This window comes from Biomphalaria glabrata, chromosome 2 (assembly GCF_947242115.1).
Source record: "Biomphalaria glabrata chromosome 2, xgBioGlab47.1, whole genome shotgun sequence".
NCBI lineage: Eukaryota > Metazoa > Mollusca > Gastropoda > Planorbidae > Biomphalaria > Biomphalaria glabrata.
The window spans coordinates 59609497-59630764 of NC_074712.1; the positions used below are offsets into that span (position 1 = coordinate 59609497).

At 39.9% G+C, this 21268-nt stretch overlaps 1 protein-coding gene across 1 annotated transcript; it reads right to left on the reverse strand.

The window, feature by feature from the left end:
• Nucleotides 1–1771: 1771 nt before the first annotated feature.
• On the reverse strand, nt 1772–7860 carry LOC106063242 (uncharacterized). The gene is made up of 2 exons (XM_056022122.1): nt 7289–7860; nt 1772–4355 (listed from the first exon to the last, which is right to left on the reverse strand). The coding sequence occupies exons 1-2, from the start codon at nt 7550–7552 to the stop codon at nt 3516–3518; spliced, it is 1104 nt and encodes a 367-aa protein (XP_055878097.1). The 5' UTR covers nt 7553–7860; the 3' UTR covers nt 1772–3515.
• Between the last annotated feature and the right edge of the window lie 13408 nt (nt 7861–21268).

Below are 21268 nucleotides of genomic sequence, written 5' to 3' on the forward strand. Positions count from 1 at the left end.
CCCATTCCATTCTCTAATGGCACTAAGGAAGAATGAGCATTTGTACAAATATGTTATAGCATATGGAATAAGAAATGTGTCTTTATTTCTCTGTCTTTCTGAATATTTCATTAGGTTTTGTTTTTCTATTTGTAAATTATGGTTTAATGTTTTATGTATTATAGCTACTTTACTTTTATTCTACTGTCCTGAAGTGTCCTTAAGTTTAGAGACTCTACTAATGGTGTTACTCTTATCAAATCGGACTATTCGTTTGTTATAAATCTGTCTGCTCTATTTTATTCTAGTTTCATAATGTTTTCTTGAGTTGAGGGATCCCAAACAGAGGATGGGTATTCTAATATTAGCCTAACTAAAGTTAAAGAGCATTTTAGTTTTATGTTCTTGTTTGATTTGTAAAAAAATTCTTTTGATAAACCCGAATCATTTGCCTGATTTTTTAAATAATTTTTTTCAATATGTAAATTTCATGATACCTTTTCATTTATGATCACACTTAGATATTTTGAGTTTTTAGTTTGTATGATCCACTCACCATGGATAGAGAAAGTAGTTTTTATTTGCTTTAGTTTTTTGATTTTGTTACTCTTAATAGCTGACATTTTTCTGGGTGGAAAGACATACTCCAACTTGATTCCCATTTCTGTAATTCTTCTAATTCTATTTGTAAAATTTCAGTATCTTGTGTTGTTACTTTTTTTTCTAATACTATGCAATCGCCTGCAAATAATCAGACATTTGTTCTGAACTAATGCAATTTGTTAAATCATTTATGTAAAAGTGGAAACAGTAGTGGGCCTTAGAATGTTAGATTTTTCTCCCTTTTTTATTTAATAAGGGAGTGACATTAGCTTCTTTTCAGTCTCTAGATACCTTGCCCTGATTAAGTGATGCTTGAAAAAGTATTTCGAACACTGGTGCTAGTTCGTGGCTTTGTTCTACGAGCACTATAGCTGAAATACCATCAGGTCCAGAAGTTTTATTAGGCATTAATTAAAAAGAATTGGAAACCTGTTGTCTTTAGAAACTTATAAATTTAGAGACACAAAGAAAACCATTGAATTAAGACAAACGAATACTTCATGATATTTCGTTTATTAACGCCTTAAAAAAATAACAGTGTTCATTGCATAATGTAAACTATAGACATACATAGAAATATGAATATAAAGGCCAATATACACAGCAATGATATAGATGGGAATTAGTGGCAATGGAATAAGGTAAGAACTTGAAGAGGATGTTCAAAGGGTTGTTGATGTACGATGTGCTTGTGTGTGAGCTATGATGTGCTGTATCTGTTGTGTGGTGAATGATGTGCTGTGTTTGGTGTGTGGGTTGTGATGTGGAAGGTCGACTATGATGTGGCAGTTTGGCTTTTGTGATGTTATGTCTTGCATTGGTTGTGTGATGTATGATGTCCTGCGTTGGCTGTGTGATGTATGATGTCTTGCATTGGTTGTGTGATGTATGATGTCCTGCATTGGCTGTGTGATGTATGATGTCCTGCATTGGCTGTGTAATGTATGATGTCTTGCATTGGTTGTGTGATGTATGATGTCCTGCATTGGCTGTGTGATGTATGATGTCCTGCATTGGCTGTGTGATGTATGATGTCTTGCATTGGTTGTGTGATGTATGATGTCCTGCATTGGCTGTGTGATGTATGATGCCCTGCGTTGGCTGTGTGATTATGATGCGGTATATGATGTATTATGTCTTCGATTAGCTGAGTAATGTGTAAAGTCTCTTGTATTGTTCGTGTGATGTATGATATACTTCATCAGCTGTATGATGTGTGATGCCTTGTGTTGGCTGTACGATGTTTGTAGCCTGTTTGAAGTATGTTAGCTGTTGGGGCGCTGTGGCTTCCGAACCTGAGGTCGTGGGTTTGAATCCTGGTGAAGACTGGGATTTTGAATTTCGGGATTTTTAGGGCGCCCCTGAGTCCGCCCAACTCTAATGGGTACCCAACTTTAATTGGGGAAAGTAAATGCGGTTGATCCTTGTGACACCCTGCTCGTTAACCGTTGGCCAAAGAAACACATGACCTTAACATCATCTGGCTTATAGATCGCAAGGTATGAAAAGGCAACTATGTAGGTTGTGTAATGTATGAGATACTGATGAGTCCTATAATGTAAAATGTGGTTACGTTAAATTCATAGCGTCTGGTGTGGCTGGTTGGCTGTACATGCATTTGGGTTGGCTTTGAGAAGTCCAGTAGAGATAGTCACTAAGTTCCAAGACAACCATAACACAATTGTCTACATAACAGCTAAAAACATTTCGACCAAGGCCACAATTGGGCAGGCATGTAATACAAATAACACAACAGTTTCACTTCTAAAAAATCTGGCAGTATGCAAGTTAAGGCAAATATGGTTTCATTTGTTTTACTCGATGGCTGGCTGGTCATGCCATCGGCTATTCGAGCTGTAATCGGACAGGAACCCGTGCATCGCTTCTGTCTGTACATCAGCATCCAGGTTTGGGTTATATAGAAGGCAATACGCAATTATTGGAATGGACGTCGAGGTATTAACAATATAAATGAGAAATATAAGGAACATATTGAATGGACATTGTCACATTATGCCTGTATATAAATACAATATTATGCAGCATTCACTAAAGGCAGTTCAAGAATAGAGTATATAAAAAGTACAAATACAGTTTCGCAATAAATAAATAGAGGAATCATAGTGACAATAAATTATAAATACATTATGCTGTGCTGTACATTGTATAAACTGCAAGCGTGATGCATAGTTGGGACATTATCGGAGAATGTAAAGCGGAGGATAAGTATATCTGCCATTATTTGTAAACTGAAATTGTCTACTTTTAAAAGGCACAGTAATTTTTGGAATGATATAATTTAGGAATGTTGTAAGTTTTCTTAGTAAGTCAAAGATTAATTTGTCTATTTGTTATATTTTTAAAATAGAGTCTATCATTATTATAAAAATAATGAATGGTGAAAATACTAGTTAAACTCTACCAACTAACAACCAAATAATAAAATATTTGTAATAAATACATTGTATTGTGCTTTTCATAGTTTGATGTTGCAGTTTCGCCCCTTAAGGCATCTCAACTTTTATGTAACTTATACATAGTTTTCAACAATTAATGAATTGCTTGGAATACATTTGTATGTATATTATACTACTTCAATAATTTGCTACGTGAGGTTTTTGTTGGGGCACTATAATACTAGAGACAACAAACATTGAAAAAAAATACTATGACCAAAAGCTGTATCTTTTATCACTAGATACAGAAGAGGCTCCTCAAAACCGTGAGTCTGAAATGTAATGAGTTTGGAAAGTTTGTGAATCTGTGAAACAGCAGACATCATACTTAACTCAAGGGTGATAACCAATTTTCAGCACAGCGTTTATTTGTAGTTCTGTCAGAGTTCACTTACGGAAAAGTTCACAACCTAAAAGGTTTATAGGTTTAGGCTGTTCCACGAACCTCAGGTTTCATCGCTTGTTTAAATGTCAGTGTCATAAGAATGACATTTGTAATTGGGACGGGGAGTAAGTGGGCACTGGACCTTGCCCGAAACGAGGCTCTGTCTGGTGGACGATGTAGCTGGAGTGAGGTGGCGTGGACGTCGTGGGGGGCAGCATGGATCTCGGGTGCCCTGAATACGAGTGAACGTTGTTTTTCATCAGGCCCGGAGACGTAGGGGGCGTGGCGTACGTCAGGGACATTTTGCTGGGGAAGGTAAACGAGCTTTCATACAAAGAGTCGCTGGAGTTGATGTGCAACTTGCTGTCGCCGTGGTTCATGTTCTGGTTGTCGAGAAAGAACGAGCATTGGGAAAATGTTTTGAGGTTTTCTTGATGCTGGTCGAGCTGGTGGTGGTTGCTTAGGAGATGATAGCCGGAATGTTCTAGAAAGTTATCCTTTGGCGAGTCCATACACCCGTAGCCATTGCTAATCTGTGACTGGGCGGCATAAGGCGGGCTGTTGTCCAGAGGACCAGAGTTGAACGTGACGTCACCGGGTGAGATGCCGGTTCTGGACAAAGGCGAAGGGCTGAGCTCCTGCTGGCTGTCGTTGCTGTACTGGAAGTTGAACATGAACGCGTAGTCGTCAGGGTTGGGCAGCTCGCTGAAATCATGTTTGTCCTTGGACTGCTCCAGGAGCTTGACGCTGGCTGCCAGGGCGCTGATGTAGTTGCAGGCGTAGCGAAGGGTCTCGATCTTGGTCATCTTGGCGTCAGAAGAGTTAGGCAGGGTGGTGCGGAGCACTTCCAGAGCCTCGTTCAGACCGTGCATCCGGTTCCGTTCTCTATCGTTTGCTCTTTGACGTCTGCTGGTTTTTAACTTTTGGATCAACTGAAAAAAAAAAAAAGAAAAAAATATAATTAGATTTTTTTTTTCAAGTTATCTTCTCATGATTTACAAATAGATTTTATTTGTTTACTTTAAAAGGAAGCTTTTTTTTTCCAGAGAATACAATAAAGAAAACAAAATGGAGGGATTATGGATAATTACAATGGTGCGATTGCGATTCACAGATTTTTCTAAAAACTTAAAGTTTATAGACTACGGTTTCTTTCTCCTGTTGTTATAGAACATGGGTTTAAACATGGTTCCGTACCAATGAACGAAGAAGCGCTACATTTATTTACAAAGCAAAACTATTGGTTACTGGTGTACGTGATACGCCCAGATAGAATCTTTATAATGAGTTTACTTTGTGTCCTATTTCTAAATGAAATATCTCTGTATTATATTATTTAAATGTTGTTAATAGCTGATGAATCAAATTAAATTTCACCATTACACATTGTATCTGTTTTTTTTTTTTTTTTTTTTTTTTTTTTTTTTTTGTAATCAGGGCCGGATTTAGTACTGACAACGCCCAAGGCTATTTAAGGTATGGGATCCCTTGCGATCAACATGCGGCATGTTTTCCTTAGCTCTTTTTTTTTAAATTAGTTATTTAAAAATATCTCTGGAGTCCTAAGCTTGTGTTGCCGACAGAGATATCCAGCTCTGTTTGTGATTTATCTATAGGATGTTCTTGCTTTTCATTCAGAAGGTGACTACGTAGTCAGAACACATTCCTAATTAGGATCTAGATCTATATATAACGTTGTCTTAATATCAGACTGCAGGTAAATGTCTTTTTCGACTGTTGTAACTATAAAAGTTGGATGTTATATCGCTTGTGATCTAAAAAACAGGTAAGTATCACTGGCAGGCGCACACAGTCTCCTGCTGTGCTACTTCCGGTGACCGTCTTTCTCAGGCACACGCCCTGAGCGCAAGCCCCCTGTTGACCCCCCTCACAAATCAGTGGCCGGAAACCGCTGTCTTCGGGGCTGTAAGCAAATCCGTTGGGTAGCGATGTGACCTTGTGAAATGACCACCACTCTCTCTCCCCCCCCCCCTTTTTTTCCCTGCTGGACTCCTGTGACGTGGTCAGAAAATAATGACCGAGGAATCTTGAGACTGAGACTGTGAGAATGAAAAAAAGGGGGTGCACAGACACTGAATAGGGCGCCAACAGACAGGGGTGTAGTGGCTGTCGTGGTGGCGGAGTGTAGTGATGGTATTCAGGGGAGCATGGTATGGATGTCCGTGTGAAAAGGGAGTAAGGTATTGTCTCTCGTCAACTGGTCTCCCCTCCCGGTCCTTCACTCTTGGCCAAAATTTAAACTGCTGGACTATGTGGTACAGGGCCGAGAACCGCACCCGTTTCGCAACGCTTCGTTTTTTGTTGTTTTTAATAAGGTGCATGACTAGAAGAATAGTTTCGCATGTAATGATCGTCAGCAAATCTTCCTGTGTAATGTTTGCCGTGAAATCCAATAAACACTGGATTGTTTGTTAATACCCTGCATTCTTTACCGAGGACATCGCGAGGGGAAATAACCCCAATCTTCCTCTGCCTCTCAGTTTCAATATTTCAATATTTAAAGTTTTCGTTAACATTTGCCTCCCTTTGTTCAACTTTAAAACTTCATGCTTAAACTACGGTCCGCGGGGGCCAAAAACCGGGCCCGTGACGTTGTGTTGTCCAGCCCTAGTAAAGCTGTGATCAGTTCCATAGGACTCAACGATTGTTAGGGTTGATGTGGCCCCCATGACAAATGTGTAAATGAACCCCTGGGTGAAAAAAAGGTTGTGCATCATAATACTTGCTTAGTTGCCAGGCAACCGTTTTGTACAGTCTACTCTTAGGAAAACGAGCATAGCGAGAGAGAATCAGAAAGATGAGAGAGAGAGTGGGGGGGGGGGGAAGGGTAGAGAGAGAGAGAAAGAGAAGGGAGAGGGAAGAAGCGAGGGATTAAACAGGGAAGAACTGCACGATTTCAGTCTAAGTATAAACCTGTGGGGTTTTTTTTATCCTAAAAAAAAAAACAACCCCAAGTGTGTGGGGACATTTACTCATTGTTTTAACTACTTGGAACCTCGATAACACGCCCCAAACTTCAGTCCCCGCCTCAACATTGCGCGTTACTGAGCTTGTATTGCTGAGTCTGAGTTATACAATGGCGTGAGACATGCAGCAGGTTAACCAGAGAATATTTGTAAAACAAATCGGTTTTGAAATGTAGTGTCCATTAATCATACGGCTATTGAACAGGGACAATGTACTATTAACTCTTTCTCTCCTAGCTGACGATACCAACGTTGATTCCACCAGAATGTGGTAGATAATTACGGAGAGATAGAGTTAAAACTAATGGAAGAACCGTTCACAGAGATTGGATAACGTTGAGCAAACTGTACATTAAAAAATCATCAAGATTATAAAAAAAAAAAAAACAGGCATTGCTGGTGGGGAAAAAATATAGTACAGAGATATTTTATCATTTCTTCTGTATGCTGCAAAACTATTATTTGAGCATACATAAAACATTTTTTTTTAGAAATTTAGTTTAAACTTTAATATCAAGATAAAACAACCCCATAACACATGCAATTCATTAGTCATTTCAGAATTTTACTGTTATTTTTTATGTGAAGCGGGCTAGCAAATATAACAATATACAGAGATGATAGTCTCATAATTTTTTATTACTATATATTATATATCCACTTTTTATATTTTAGCCAAAATTTTGTTACTAGTTTGTTTTATTTTTTTTTAATTTAGGAGAAGATTGTTGTGAATAAAAGTTAACTTTAAAAAATCCAAATCTAATGTTATGTTAAATTGTTGCATCTTTTTGTGTGTGTATTATTTTTCAGGTTTGTATTGTATTCAAAGCGTTGACTAAGAGGAGGCTTACAGTACGAAATAGATAAGCTCTTACCTCTGGGCTTTTAGCTTTAGCTCTTGTTTTCCTTATTCTTTTTTTCTTTGGCGGGGCGCCACTGTCCAAGGGCGCCATAAGCTTGGACATGCACCTATCCTGTTGAGCCATCAGATTGTTATTTTCCTGGGCGTCCGACGCAGACTGGTCATCGGTGCTGACGGACATGGCCTCCATGTCAGACGCATAACGGTCAAAACTGTCCAGGCTGTGATTGTTGTGGTCGAAAGATGGACTTTCGGGATCGGCAAGACTTAGAAGCATCTCTTGATTTTGTTGTTAAACTATCAGTTGGTATTTAGTTGCGTTTATCACAAAATATCATGGACCTCGAGTTAGTGGTGCTGAATACTACAATAAGAAAAAATCTTTACACTCAGCATAAACACAATTTATGTCCTTAGAACACAAAATGAAAACGTCTCTTCGTCAATAGTCCTCTGGTAACCAATTTGCAGCCCCGGCTTGTACGGGTCTAAATTGCTAGTAAGAAAACAAAACGAAATTGGAATGGAGAAAATAGGCGAACAGTACCGTGGGGTAACTCTCGATGTGATAGTGTCGCGTGTGACTGGGTTACTGTCCCTGTCTGCGACACCGCCTTGCCCTTTTTCTACGACGTGCCCCCCGGATGGGAGGGGAGCAAGTTGTCATTGTCCTGGCATAAAAGGCGTGGTCTTTGTGTGACTGACAGGTTACTACTGAAGGCAGGCGGGATGGGGGTGACTCTGGATGGTGGCAGGAGGTGTGAGTGATTATTATTTCTCCCCCCCCTCCCCCCTATTTTTTTTTGTGTTGTCGTCCCAACTTTTCAAAACTTCAAGGCCATTGAGTGATGCTGGTGGCTTATTTTATTGGTGGGGGGACTGATGAACAGTGAGACAGAGAGGGGTGTGGGGAGGGAGGTGGGAGGGAGTGAGTGATGGGAGGAAGTGTGTATAACTCATCAAGGAAATGGGAGTGAATGAAAACATTCATTTGCTCGATTCGTTTTTTCCTGTCCCTTGTCTTTGTCTTCCGGAGAAGCTGAGTGGGGAGAAAGATAGGCAGCGAGAGTGAGAGAGAGAGAGAGAGAGAGAGAGTGAGAGAGAAAGAGTAAGAGAGAGAGAGAGAGTGATATATATATATAGATTAATAGAGAGAGAGAGTGAGAGAGAGAAAGAGTAAGAGAGAGAGTGAGAGAGAGAGAGAGTGAGAGAGAAAGGGACAGAGAGAGGGAGAAAGAGAGACGGGAGAGAAAGAAGGAAAGAGATGTAGAGAGAAGGGGACAGAGAGAGAGACTTAAAAAGAGAGAGAAAGCAAGAGCTGGAGAAATAGTCATAATTGAGAGAGAGATATAGAGAAAGAAGATGAGAGAAAGAAAGAAACAGAGGAGACATGAAGAAGACACACGCTCCCTTCTTACGAGTTAAAAACAACGGGACATAGCCCCATAATTAATACCTCTAGGAAATTCTCTTTTTAAGCATTCTGGTATGTAACTCCCTAACAATTCATCACTATTTACTTATTTACCATCTAGAAGTCGAGTAGCCAGTTTGAAATATGAATGATTCAAACTAGACTATACGCAGCCAAAGTAAGTCGTTGACAAGGTTAGAATGTCTGTTCTGATCTGTTCTGGTCTGTTCTGGTCTGTTCTGATCTGTTCTGATCTGTTCTGGGTAATATCGTAGTCTCTTGACTCACCAATGACGGAGCACACAGAACTGCGAGGTTTTGACAGAAGTAAACATTTGTTGCCGCCTGCTAAGGAGCTGAAAACCCATCCCAGTTTGAACGAAGACAAGATTTTATTTTTTTACCTCTCGCTAACGTGGCCGTCTACAAGAAAGGTTGGCACGCAGACGTCATAAATGGATGAGCTCCAATGGCACTTCCGCAATGATATTTCCTTATGGCGGAATAATCTAGAATGTATATCTATTGGTCGTTAGTGTTTGATTCAAATTGAACTAGTTCCTTCGCTAGGTCTTTTTTTTTTTTTTCTTCAAACCAGCAGAAAAAAAAAACTGTAAAAAATTAATAATAAAAAGTCATATGAGCCATAATTTTATGGGCACTTTTTCTAGTCAACAGCTTGGATTCAAACTCACACAGGATGGCTGCCTGGTCTTGCGGTATGCGCGCTGGGCTGTCGTTTGGTCGTCTCGATGGTGTCGGGTTCAAACCCTACCCACTGTCATCTCCCGTCGACCTTGCTGGAGGTTCAAATAGGAACATCCGAAACATGTCAAACATTTTACAAACATATATTTGCAGAGTACTTCGCAGACAAATTAACAAACCACTCAACCCTACCAGCATGAAAGTTCCCCTTTCAGACCTTGCAATCTATATAGGGCAGATGATGTAAAGTTTATCTGTTTCTGTGGCCCACGGTTAATGAGGGTGTCATGTGGCCAGCACAACGACCAACAGCCTTTACCTTTCCCCTACTATTTTGAGGTACCCATTAAGGTTGGGTGGACTCAGGGGCGCCCTAAAAAATCCCGAAATTTAAAATCAGAGTCTTCACCAGGATTGGAACCCAGGACCTCCTGTTCGCAAGCCAAGCGCTTTACCGCGCATACACCGCGCCTCACCCTACCAGCATTAGGATTTTCATAAGGTTTAGAACGCCAAATAGTTATTTTAATGAAACCTGAGCAGCATGTCCTAGAGATTTTAATTGGAGTAAAACTTTAAATCCATTTTTTATTATTAAAAGAAAAACAAAATTGTGATGGATGATCTTAATGGCTAACTATGTGATAATTAGCTGCTTGACCTATAGGCGAAGGTCAGTCCTCAATGCACTGATGCCCCGGCCACTTTGATCCCAGGGATGACTTGCCCTGCGTCTCGTGACTGTCCATGCTAATGGAGTGACTCACGCCCAATGGGTGCCGCCACACGTACGCACGAGCGCGTGAGAGGACATGATCGGACACAACAAAACTGCGGCACCTCAAGGAGAAGGAAAGGTCAAGGTGAACTCGAAGACTTTTGTTTCAAAGTGGAAGTTGTTTGTAAGACACAGCCACATAACGGGTGGCCGAGTAGTAGTAGTCTGACTGCCTAACCGACAGTCTAGAGATCGAATGTCTTTGAAAACAGAGTTTACCTGGAAATTTAAAGTCGACAGATCACATCATGACGTTATAGTAGTTATGGAGACTGAGTGGTCAAACGCTTGGCTTCTGAGCGTCCGAATCGGTCCGTGGTTCGAATCTCTACGACGACAGGGATTTTGAATTTCGAATGCCCCTGAGGCCACCCAATTCTAATGGGTACCTGACATTATTTGTGGCAAGGTAAAGCCGGTTGTCGGTTGTGCTTGACACTATGGGTGCACCGGATAGCACTTTTTGATGTTCAGCCGAAGCAGGATATTGCCGGATAGTAAAATATGATATTCGGCCGGGGCAAATATCCGGTGTACCCCTTACTTTACACATGACATCTTCGTTGACCGTCGGGTACAGAAACAGATGACCATTACATCATCTGCCTCAGATATCGCAAGGCCTGAAACAGTATTCTTTATCAAGAGTCCCGAACAAAAATCAGGCCCCACCAACAGCCCTATAAAGCAAAACTCTATGGAGAGCTGCCTGACCTGGAAACCACTTCGCAGTTCATCTAAGCCAGTGGTTCCCAAACTTTTTTTTGTCTCGTAGACCCCTTGGAAATCTTGGTAGACCCCTGGGGGTCTATATAGACCACTTTGGGAATCACTGATCTAAGCTATTAGACTAGATATCTCCAATATAATGTCCAGGACGAATAAGAAGAAGAAAATGTTCCCTAACCATAAACCTCGCTCTCCTATAGATATCAGAAATTAAAAGGTAGGGAAATAGTAATTGATATCAAATACTCACACATTTTCATTAGAAGTACCGTAAAGCGGAAAACGATTACTTCAGGAAGCTTGACCAGAGAGTTGTTTTATTTAAAAATATCGTTGTTTTTTCTAGACCTTTTGTTTACATTAAAAACAAATTGATGACAAAACCGTCCAGATTTATTGACTGCCTTGCTAACATTGGCTTTTAATGATTTTAAAACAAACTTTGAGAACGTCAATTTCTCAGTGAAGTAATGCATGAATGGAAATACTTATAAAGAGAAACCATCCTTTATGCTTTTAGCGTGATCATTTCCCACACTTAGCCACACATCCCACACTTGGCTATACATCCCAAACTTAGCCACACATCCCACACTTGGCTATACATCTTACACTTAGCCACACATCCCACACTTGGCTATACATCCCAAACTTAGCCACACATCCCAAACTTAGCCACGCATCCCACACTTAGCCATACATCCCACACTTAGCCACACATCCCACACTTTGCCACACATCCCACACTTAGCCACACATCCCACACTTAGCCACACATCCCACACTTTGCCATAAATTCTCTCAATACACCCTCCCTTGCTTGCGTTACCCCGTTCTTCTTTACGAACGCTCCATTCCCGAAATTTAACTGTTGGGCCACGGGCCTTAAACCTCAAAACCGTAGATGGAAGAATAGAAAATTTAATTAATTAAAGAGGTATTTGCACATTTATACCAACGCCCCTTTGTCGGCGACTTCGAGAAGCAAAACTCTTTGAACTCTTATTATTCTTGCAACCGACTCCGCACTTTTTTTTTTATCCCATCAGACGTTCTGAAACTAATGCTGTTTTTTCCACACAAGTCTTTAATTTGAGCAAATTTCTTGCAGAAAAAAAAAGCCAAAACAGAAAAAAAACAAACAAACAAGAATTCGACTGCTATACGGAAGTAATAAAAGCCAATTAATTAACCTGGCGTTTCACCGCCATTACGGAAGCTTGTTTTGCAAATCAGAAGTAACGAGTCTCTGATGAAGACGTTCGCAGCGCGAGGCGCCCGCCACGTGCCGGAAAGCAAAGGCCGCGAAGCCACGTGCGCCGTAATGACATACGCCAAGTTTTTTGCTCCGTGGTACAAGATTTGTGAAGAGCGCGCGCTGTAGGAGGGCAGCCAGCGCACGGAAGCAAAGCAGGCGAGAACTTTCTGTCAGATTACAACATAGCGGCCCAGGCAAGCCCCTTCTCCTTTATCTATGCACCAGAGCTTTCTGTCCTTTGCTTTTTTAAAGTTTTGAGTCTCGTCTTTTTCTCTCTCTCTTGTCGCGCGAGTCGCTCGCGCGTTGTTTCTCGTGCCACCACCATTTAAGGTCAAAGTGAGGAGATTTTTTTTTCTTTTTCTGATAGCTTGTCTCCCTTTGCTGCTCTATTTAACGCCCAAGTGTTCAGTGTTATTAAAATTATGTGTCAAAATGTTTTGAAAGTAAGGTATCGCGATAAACTGTTAGGGTCGAATTGTTATGTAATCGAAGGATGTAAAAGGTATCGCGATAAACTGTTAGGGTCGAATTGTTATGTAATCGAAGGATGTAAAAGGTATCGCGATAAACTGTTAGGGTCGAATTGTTATGTAATTGAAGGATGTAATTATCTTCTTTTTTTTTTTTGAAGTAACGTTTCTAATACATAAGATTTAAGTAACCAATGCTTATCATGAGCTGAAACTATAGGTCTGCGTGGCTGAGTTGTATAAACCAATCCGTTACTTTGCAAGAGTCTCGAGTTCGAGTCCTGGTGCAGACCTCGAATTTTTGCTTGTTTTATTACTCGAGTTGAGGCTGCAAGATGGCTCTCACATAGACCCCCCCCTTTTTTTTTTTCCCGATTCACATGTTCACAAAAGTTATTGGCCCAGAGCGCAAAGAACGTGCTATAAACTGAAAGACACGCAATACAAACCAAAAGGAGGTAAAAAAACAAAAATATAGAAATATACAAATTTAACGCATGCGTGAAAGAGTAATATTTCAGGTAGTGAAAACATTTTGTCACAGTACTTTTATTTTCTTTCCATTACCTCCCTTTAAAAAAATGTCTCTACTCTTTTTTTCCGACACCTCAACCATGTTTTGACACTTGTCATTCATTGCTTAAGTAAGAGTGGCCTCTGTCTACTTTTAACGGAAGCACGCTTACTGTACTTCAATTAATGTTCAGTAAGTCCATTCTTGAACCTAACTACAAAATAAAATCATAGAACAAAACATTCAAGCTTGAAGGCATCTTTTCCGAAGTCTGTATCAATTCACTCTGTCTGTCTGTCTGGTAAAAAGTTTTTACACGTTATTACTCCCACACCCAATCTCAGATAAGCTGAAATTTTTGTAAAATTATTTCTTTTATCTGACAACACAAGAATCAATAGAAAAAAATTAACCAATTAGTTGATAAAGGTAATTAATTATTTTGTTCGGTATCTTGAACAAGGGAAAGAAATCGTACTTGACAGATGTGGTGGCATGAGTTGAATTGGCCCCCTTGAGGACTCTTGAGCCCCGAGTGATTTTTTTACATGCTTTTACAAAAAAGATCATGTAAACATTCACCAAGATACCCCCTTCTTCCCTCCCCCTTTCACAACTGGTCCAGACAAGTGATAGGATCATAGTGCATTGAGAAAGCTAAACAAAAACATTTGGTAAAAGTATTTCTAATCGCACAGATTTATTGTCGTTGGTTTAGATCTATTACAAATTTAATTACACGAGTGAACAAAACTAATTGATACAATCAAAGTTAATATAGGCTTTTGTTTTTAGAGAGTATTATAAAAATATTTTTCTTGTTTAATGTTCTTTCGTCCATGTTTACAACTCCTGCTGGACGGTAAAAGATGGCGGTGTCAGGGTTCGAACTTGAACTCATCGTCACGGGATATCTATCAGGACTGAGTTCTGGTCAGCCTGGGTCTCCTGTTAACTGTAGAGGAGAAGTGGGGCAATTCAGGTGGTTGACTTCAAAACTGTTTTTATTTTGGATTGTTTTACTTTGTGAGATGTTTTTTTTGAATGGAATGTAACTCATAATAAGTTAGTGAGGTTTTTGTTCCTAGTCCAAGACAGTTGGACTTTTGGTTATAGATAGAGTTGAAGTATAGACACTAATTATTTTCTGTACAGTTATTGTTCAGTCTATGAGATATTGAGCTGTTATATTTTAATTGATACTGGATATTTCAATTGTCAGACCCGAGCCTGTATTATGTTACAGCGTATGTAATTAACATGTTATGTGTCCGTGAATTGGCATTCTGAATCTTTATTCTGTCGTTATATGTGTCGTTACGGTATTGCCTAGGACTTGGCTAAATTTAGTAATTAGCATTGAAGTACACATACGTATATTAGAGAAGAAAAGAACCTTGACAGTATCCTAAACGAATACACAACAAAAAAATGAATGGAGTTGTCTTATCAATATGGTCCAGTAGCACAATGAAAAACGTATTAATTTTTTTTTTTTTATAGTTTTGCTTGGCGCGAACATATCCACCATGACTGTTAAAACTATGCACCAGATTTTTTTTTTTCGTCTGCTGGAAGTAATGTCTTTTAAAAAGTCGAACAACATGTTAAACGAAACGAAAATTAAAAAACTTGAATTTAAATTCTGTTGAAGTCCATTTGGATGAGACCACAGAAAACGTACACGCCATTTATGTTGGAACTTGCTTTGATATACGCCACTATGGGCCCATTAAGATCACCCCGGCCCCCTCCTGGCCACTTTTTTCCAGTTCCACTTTTTTCCTACCATTTACAACATTAGAAAAAAAAAAAAGATTTGAGGAAAAAAAAAAAAGGGGGGGGGGGACTTTCCCCACTTCACATCTCCAAGTTTACTTTACTGAGCTCGCGCATTGAAATAAAATTGCAGGGCAATCAAGAGCTGACCTTTGCTGACCTCAATACTGACCCCCCTTGACAGGGGTGGGTCTTTAAAAAACAACTAAGTCTGGTACTTGGGGTCTACACGTACCCTATCGTTTTCACGTCTGCTTTGACCCGCGCCCAACCTGTATTGTATGTGTGTGTTTGTTCTGGTGTTAAATGGCCATTTCGCTGTAGGGAGAAAATGTCCATCTATTGTCCACCCTTCTGCAATATTGCACTTTTTTCACTCTAGTACACTACCTTCCCTCCCCTTCAGGCCTCTATTCATCAGCACCAGTAAAGCGTAAATTACTATTTGAGTGATATGGGGGGCGTGGGGGGGGGCGGTGAGACGAGAACGTGAGTATGTAAATAATCCAGGAAGGGGGGCGCCTCGGACTCATTCTCTCGCCTCCCCACGACACCCTCGTGTGGCACGCGGATACCTAGTCATCCAGCAGTGCATGAACAAACACCATCTAACGTGACCAGCGGAGGAAAGTGGACCGGACAATGGTCGAGTTGGTCAAAAAACAACCGGACACTAATGTTTTTTGATGTCCGTCCGGTTCAATCATCGACATGAATCTAATACTTAGACCCCCCCCTTTCCCCCCAAAAAAACCTTTGAGTCTGTGTGCTTAATGTGTGTTTATAACATTATGTTTGTGGGGGGGGGGGGTAGGGTATGACGAAGAGGAAATTAATAAGGCGTGAAAAGTCTAACACCCCGCCCCCCTCCCACTTCACAGAGTGAAAGAGATATTCTCAATAGTATCACTAGTTCTGGACTGTAGGCTTTTTCCTATCCCCTTCCAAAGATATATCTGTCAGGGCTAGCCCAAGGCATAGGCAACCTAGGCAGTCGAAACAGAATTCTGAGAATTTATTATTATTTTTTTTTGTTTTGAGGAAACATTTCGCAAAACAAGGATCCAACCATAAACATAGAAGAACTGTGTAGCTCTATGTCTACTAGTCTAGCTCCAAATAGATGTCTGCTATGTTTACTATAATTCAAGGTCTATTCTGAAATGTTTAGATCTACTTGTTAGACTACAGACGTTAGAAGACCAATGTTTCTGACTTTTGGTGAGATGTCAAAACGTAATTTCTTGTCTGGTGATCATGAATCGTCCATGAAGCACAAATAGTGCTATCGGCGTCTTACGAATTTTAACTTATTCGTTGATTTAGGTACAGATAAAGGGCGGTTTATAATTCATTGCGTATTATTCGGCCTTATTTCTTTGTTTTGCTATTTCATTTGGGACCACCATATTCACTTCGAATAAGGCCTCCATATTGACTTCACCTAGGGACTCGATATTCGCTCCGCCTAGGGCCTCCAATTACCTAAAGCCGGCTCTGTTTATACACATATACTCGTTTAATCGATTACTAAAAGTGTAGAAATTGAAGATAAAAGATCGATCTAGTCCTTTTTTTTTCCTTCTCCTTGACGCCTTTAAATAAGCGAATCCAATTAAATAATGTTCTCTTTGCGGAAACATTTTTATTGGTTGTAAAACGAAAAGATGAGACCAATCAAATTCATGTAACTCTAATCACGTGACATATTTAGCGAGCCATACATCTTAGTTTTGGCGCCACTACCAGACGCCAAGTGCCTTCACAGTTGGAACACGCTTTATGCGAACATTTATAAACAAAGCTGATTCGGGGTGGTCTAACGACCCTAACCTGTCAGAGGCTCTCACTAAAATGACACGGTGCTTACAAAAATAGAGAGACAAAACTGCAATCTGGTTAATATATTAAAGAGAATGTTTTTACAAATTTAAGTTGTATACAAATGCATTTCTATTCAAGATGACCGCGTGGACGCTTTTGACCTGGACACGTGTCAAGAAGATACGCGCAGACAGGTGGTCAGTTTGCACATTTTGTTGAGTGTGGTGGTGGAGCCCTCTACTGACCGCTGGTCAGCAAGAATGTCAACTGATTGGGTACCTGCAGGTTTGACCGAGGATATTTTTATGTCATAACAAACTGATAATAAACTTTGTCCAACACCTCGTCCACTTTGCGTCCACTTGATTGTCCAGCACGTGACCAGTAGGCTAGCGGGTCAGCGGGGAGTCAGCGACACGCCTTTTCAATATCGCGGGTAGCGACAACAACAAAAAAAAAGGGTGGTACAGTCATGAGATGCTGTGGTGGAAAAGATAGCGTTCTAAATTGTCTATAGCTGTTATATCCAAATGTTCGTATTTCAAATCCATGAAATGAAAATCCAAATGTCTTATGTATTGATCATCAAGTTCAAAGAAATAATTTATCTTTTGTGAGTTTTATTAAGAAGTTTGGTGGCTGAGTGTTAAAGCGCGTGGCTTCAGGAGCGAGAGGTCCCGGTTTCGAATCTCTGTGACTGGGATTTAGAATTTTGGGATTTTTAGGACGCTCGAGTCCACCCAACTCGAATGAGTATCTGACATTAGTTTGAAAAAAATCAAAGTGATAGCTCTTTGGGCTGGTCACATGACACCTTTGTTAACCATAGACACAGATGATCTGCCCTAAAGATCGCAAGGTGTCTACTTTACTGTATTTGTGAGTTGTTTTGGGGAAAACAAATCATTGAACAAACTCTTGTTCCACTTAGGCATGCTCAGATAGAATTGAGATACAATTTAAGGTTAGACTATGAAGACAATAAACACAGAACATGATCTTATTGATGAGTTGCTATCAAATTAAACAATCATTTAGAGCTCTATATTTATACAGCCTATCATTTATCGTTGGTTGAATCTTTATATCTGTAATCAGTAGGTAACACCCACCCCAGAGACGATGCAGCCAATGTGAGCCTGGGTCAGGTCATCTTTCCGTTCCGATCTCTCGTGAGCGGCTTCGTGAGCGTCGTCACCGTAAAGCACGAGCTTCAAACAACGTCGAGCAGCCATCATTTTCGTGGTCGGCCCCTTGTGTGCAGTGCTGGATTTACCTCTAGACAACGCAAGCTATAGACAAGGGCCCACAGCTTGCTTAGGGGCTCCAGAAAAATGATTCCAGGGATACAGTCAATCTTTTTGAAGAAAAAGCAAAGGAAAAAGTTGCCTAACAGGAGGTCCCAAAATCTCTAATAGCTCAGGATCTTATGAAGTCTTAATCCGATCTTGCATATATGTCATCCCCATTAGTTGTTTTTGTTTTCGGAGTGAACCATGGTCGTTACACGACTGAAGGAGGTCAACTTTTTTCCCGGGACTTTAGAATCACCCACTTTCCTCCCCCCCCCCTCCCTCCAATTTTTATAAAATCAAGGTTAACTTTATGCATTTTGAAATTGTTTCATGTTTTATATTTCATTGTATTCTTTCTTTATTTTTTTTTCTAATCAACTTCATGTAACGGTGTAACCGCTGATAAGAACACGGGACATAAAACTACAACCTACTTTACTATTTTTTTTTAGCTTTCACAAGCTCTTTATTATTATTATTTTTTTAATAAAGGAAACCTCAGAATTTGCGCTATTCAATTTTAGCTTTATCATCATAGGAATCCTTGAGCCGTAGGCCTCTTTTCTTCGCCTCTTTTTGGGGCTTTATGTGCCTCTTTTATGGGCTTTTTTTTTTTTTAAATGTTTTTATTTGTAAGTTATCATAATTCACAAGTATTAAATCATAAACAATTGAAAAGTGATTAACCTAAAAATATAATAATAGTAATAGAAATATTATTTAATAGCAAGGCACTGGCGGATCCAGGGGGGGGGCGGTAGGGGCGATCGCCCCCTCCCACTCGGCCGCCCCCCCCCCCGAAGGGGGGGGGCGGACAAACTTTAGTATAGGATTCACACAATTTGTATACGAATTTATTACTTATGTTAAAAATATATACTAATTATTTATATTTCAACCTATTTTTAGATTATTTCGCCCCCCCCCCTCTAGTATGTTGGCCGATTTGGTGGGGTCGGGAGGGGGCGATGGTATCAATCCCACCCCCCCCCCCTTTAACTTTCGAGTGGGGGGGGCGGTCCAATTTATTGGTAGAAATCACAGCCTGCTAACAAAATCAATTAAATATCTATATCCTTGTAACTTGTTATTGATATTTTAACCGATCTTTATATTATGTCGTTCCCTGTTTGCCGATTGGTGGGGGGAGGGGACGAATACCTCTTCTGCCCTTCCCACCTAAACCCTTTGAGTCCGTTTTTATTGAGAAATCATAGTTTCTGAACAAAATTAGTTGAATTAATATATAAATTTTATATTATGTCGCTCCCTTTCTGGTATTTTGGCCGATTCGGTGGGGTGAGGGGGGGGGGGGCGATTGCATGTACTGCCCTCCCCACTCTAGCCCTCTGAGTGCTGGGGGGGGGGCGGTCCTATTTTTGTGGAGAATCATAGTTTGTGAATAAAATTAGTTGAATATCTATATAATATAAACTACGTATTGATATGTGACCCATTGTAAATATGTCGTACCACACTCTAATCTCAAATTGTATCATTAGAAAATTTAAATGAAAAAGGGTTGTACCAGGTGGGAAGGGCGATACATGCAATCGCATTTCCCCCATCGGACAAATCAATACTTTTTCTTTTTGTATTATAGTTAAGAAATTACAAAATTAAAAAAATCTGTCACTAATATAATTTATATATACTATAAATTAAATTCTTATATCTTTAATGCCAAATGCAATCTTTAGCAGAAATTAGTAAAGGAGCGAGGATTAATCGTTTTCACTCTACCGCCATTCCCATTTCCAGACAGAGTTTTTGTAATTTCACATGAAGTTATCATAAGTATTTTAAGAAAGACTTTGCATTGGAAAAGTTAGAATTCAAACGAAATTTTTCAGTATAAGAGTATAAGAGTCAAGATTGAGATGAGTTCTAAACTCAAATAACGTTTTCATAGTCGCCTTTTCCCAACCTTTACTCAATCGGATATTTTTCTAGCTAAATAAATTTGGGACTATAACTCACAATTTATGCTAGAGTCTTCGTGAATACTATTTATCGAATAAGTTTTTTTTCGGCGGCGATCTTCAAAGCAAAAATCTAAATACGTGGGGTATCCTATCTTTTCAAGGAACATATCGGTTTTATTTGCAATGTATTATGGGTCTATAAATTCAAATTAGAATATTTTTCAAGTACAACATTATTCGAAAGGTCGTTTTTTAATAGTATGAATAATGAGCTTCAGGTCAGGAGAATGCGTTTCTGCAGTGAAGAATGCAAGAAAACGCTTTTGGCGTCGGGGCTTCGCCCCGAACTTCATTTATGGGTAATGAGTTGTAGATGTCAGGAGAATGCGTTTCTGCAATGAAGAATGCAAGAAAACGCTTTTGGCGTCGGGGCTTCGCCCCAAACTCCATTGATGAATAATGAGCTGTACTTGTCAGGAGAATGCGTTTCTGCAGTGAAAAAAGCAAGAAAACGCTTTTGGCGTCGGGGCTTCGCCCCGAACTACATTGTGAAGAATGAGCTGTACTTGTCAGGAGAATGCGTATCTGCAGTCAAAAAAGCAAGAAAACGCTTATGGCGACGGGGCTTCGCCCCGAACTCCATTGATGAATAATGAGCTGTACTTGTCAGGAGAATGCGTTTCTGCAGTGAAAAAAGCAAGAAAACGCTTATGGCGTCGGGGCTTCGCCCCGAACTTCACCAGAGAACCTTATAGCGCTGCCCCAGTTGTTTTGGTTTTCGCCGAAGGTTGAGAAATGCTGCTTTTTTTATTCTCATATTTATATATATATATATATATATATATATATATATATATATATATATATATATATATATATATATATATGTGTGCGCGTGTGTGTGTGCGTGTGTGTGTGTGTGTGCGCGCGCGCGCTGTATGCACGTTTATGCGTAGGGTTAGGGTTTACTGGGCGTTAGGGTTAGGGTTTGGAAAAAAAATCGCCCCCCCACTCCAAAGTTCTGGATCCGCTAGTGTAGCAAGGACATACTACCTAACCATTGAACCCACTAGAGACAGAAAAATGATACTAGTATCCTCTACTCCAGAACAATCCACACAATATCAGATATCCCTGACCCCCAACACCCCATTTCTGGAATACTACCTGAGCATTGTACAAGTATATGAAAATCAAACTAGATAATTCTCTACCCTAAAATCCATTATTTTTCTAAATGTCAATTCTAAGTGATTAGGATCAAACACCTTATTATCATGTAGAGCTTTGAGCCAGCTA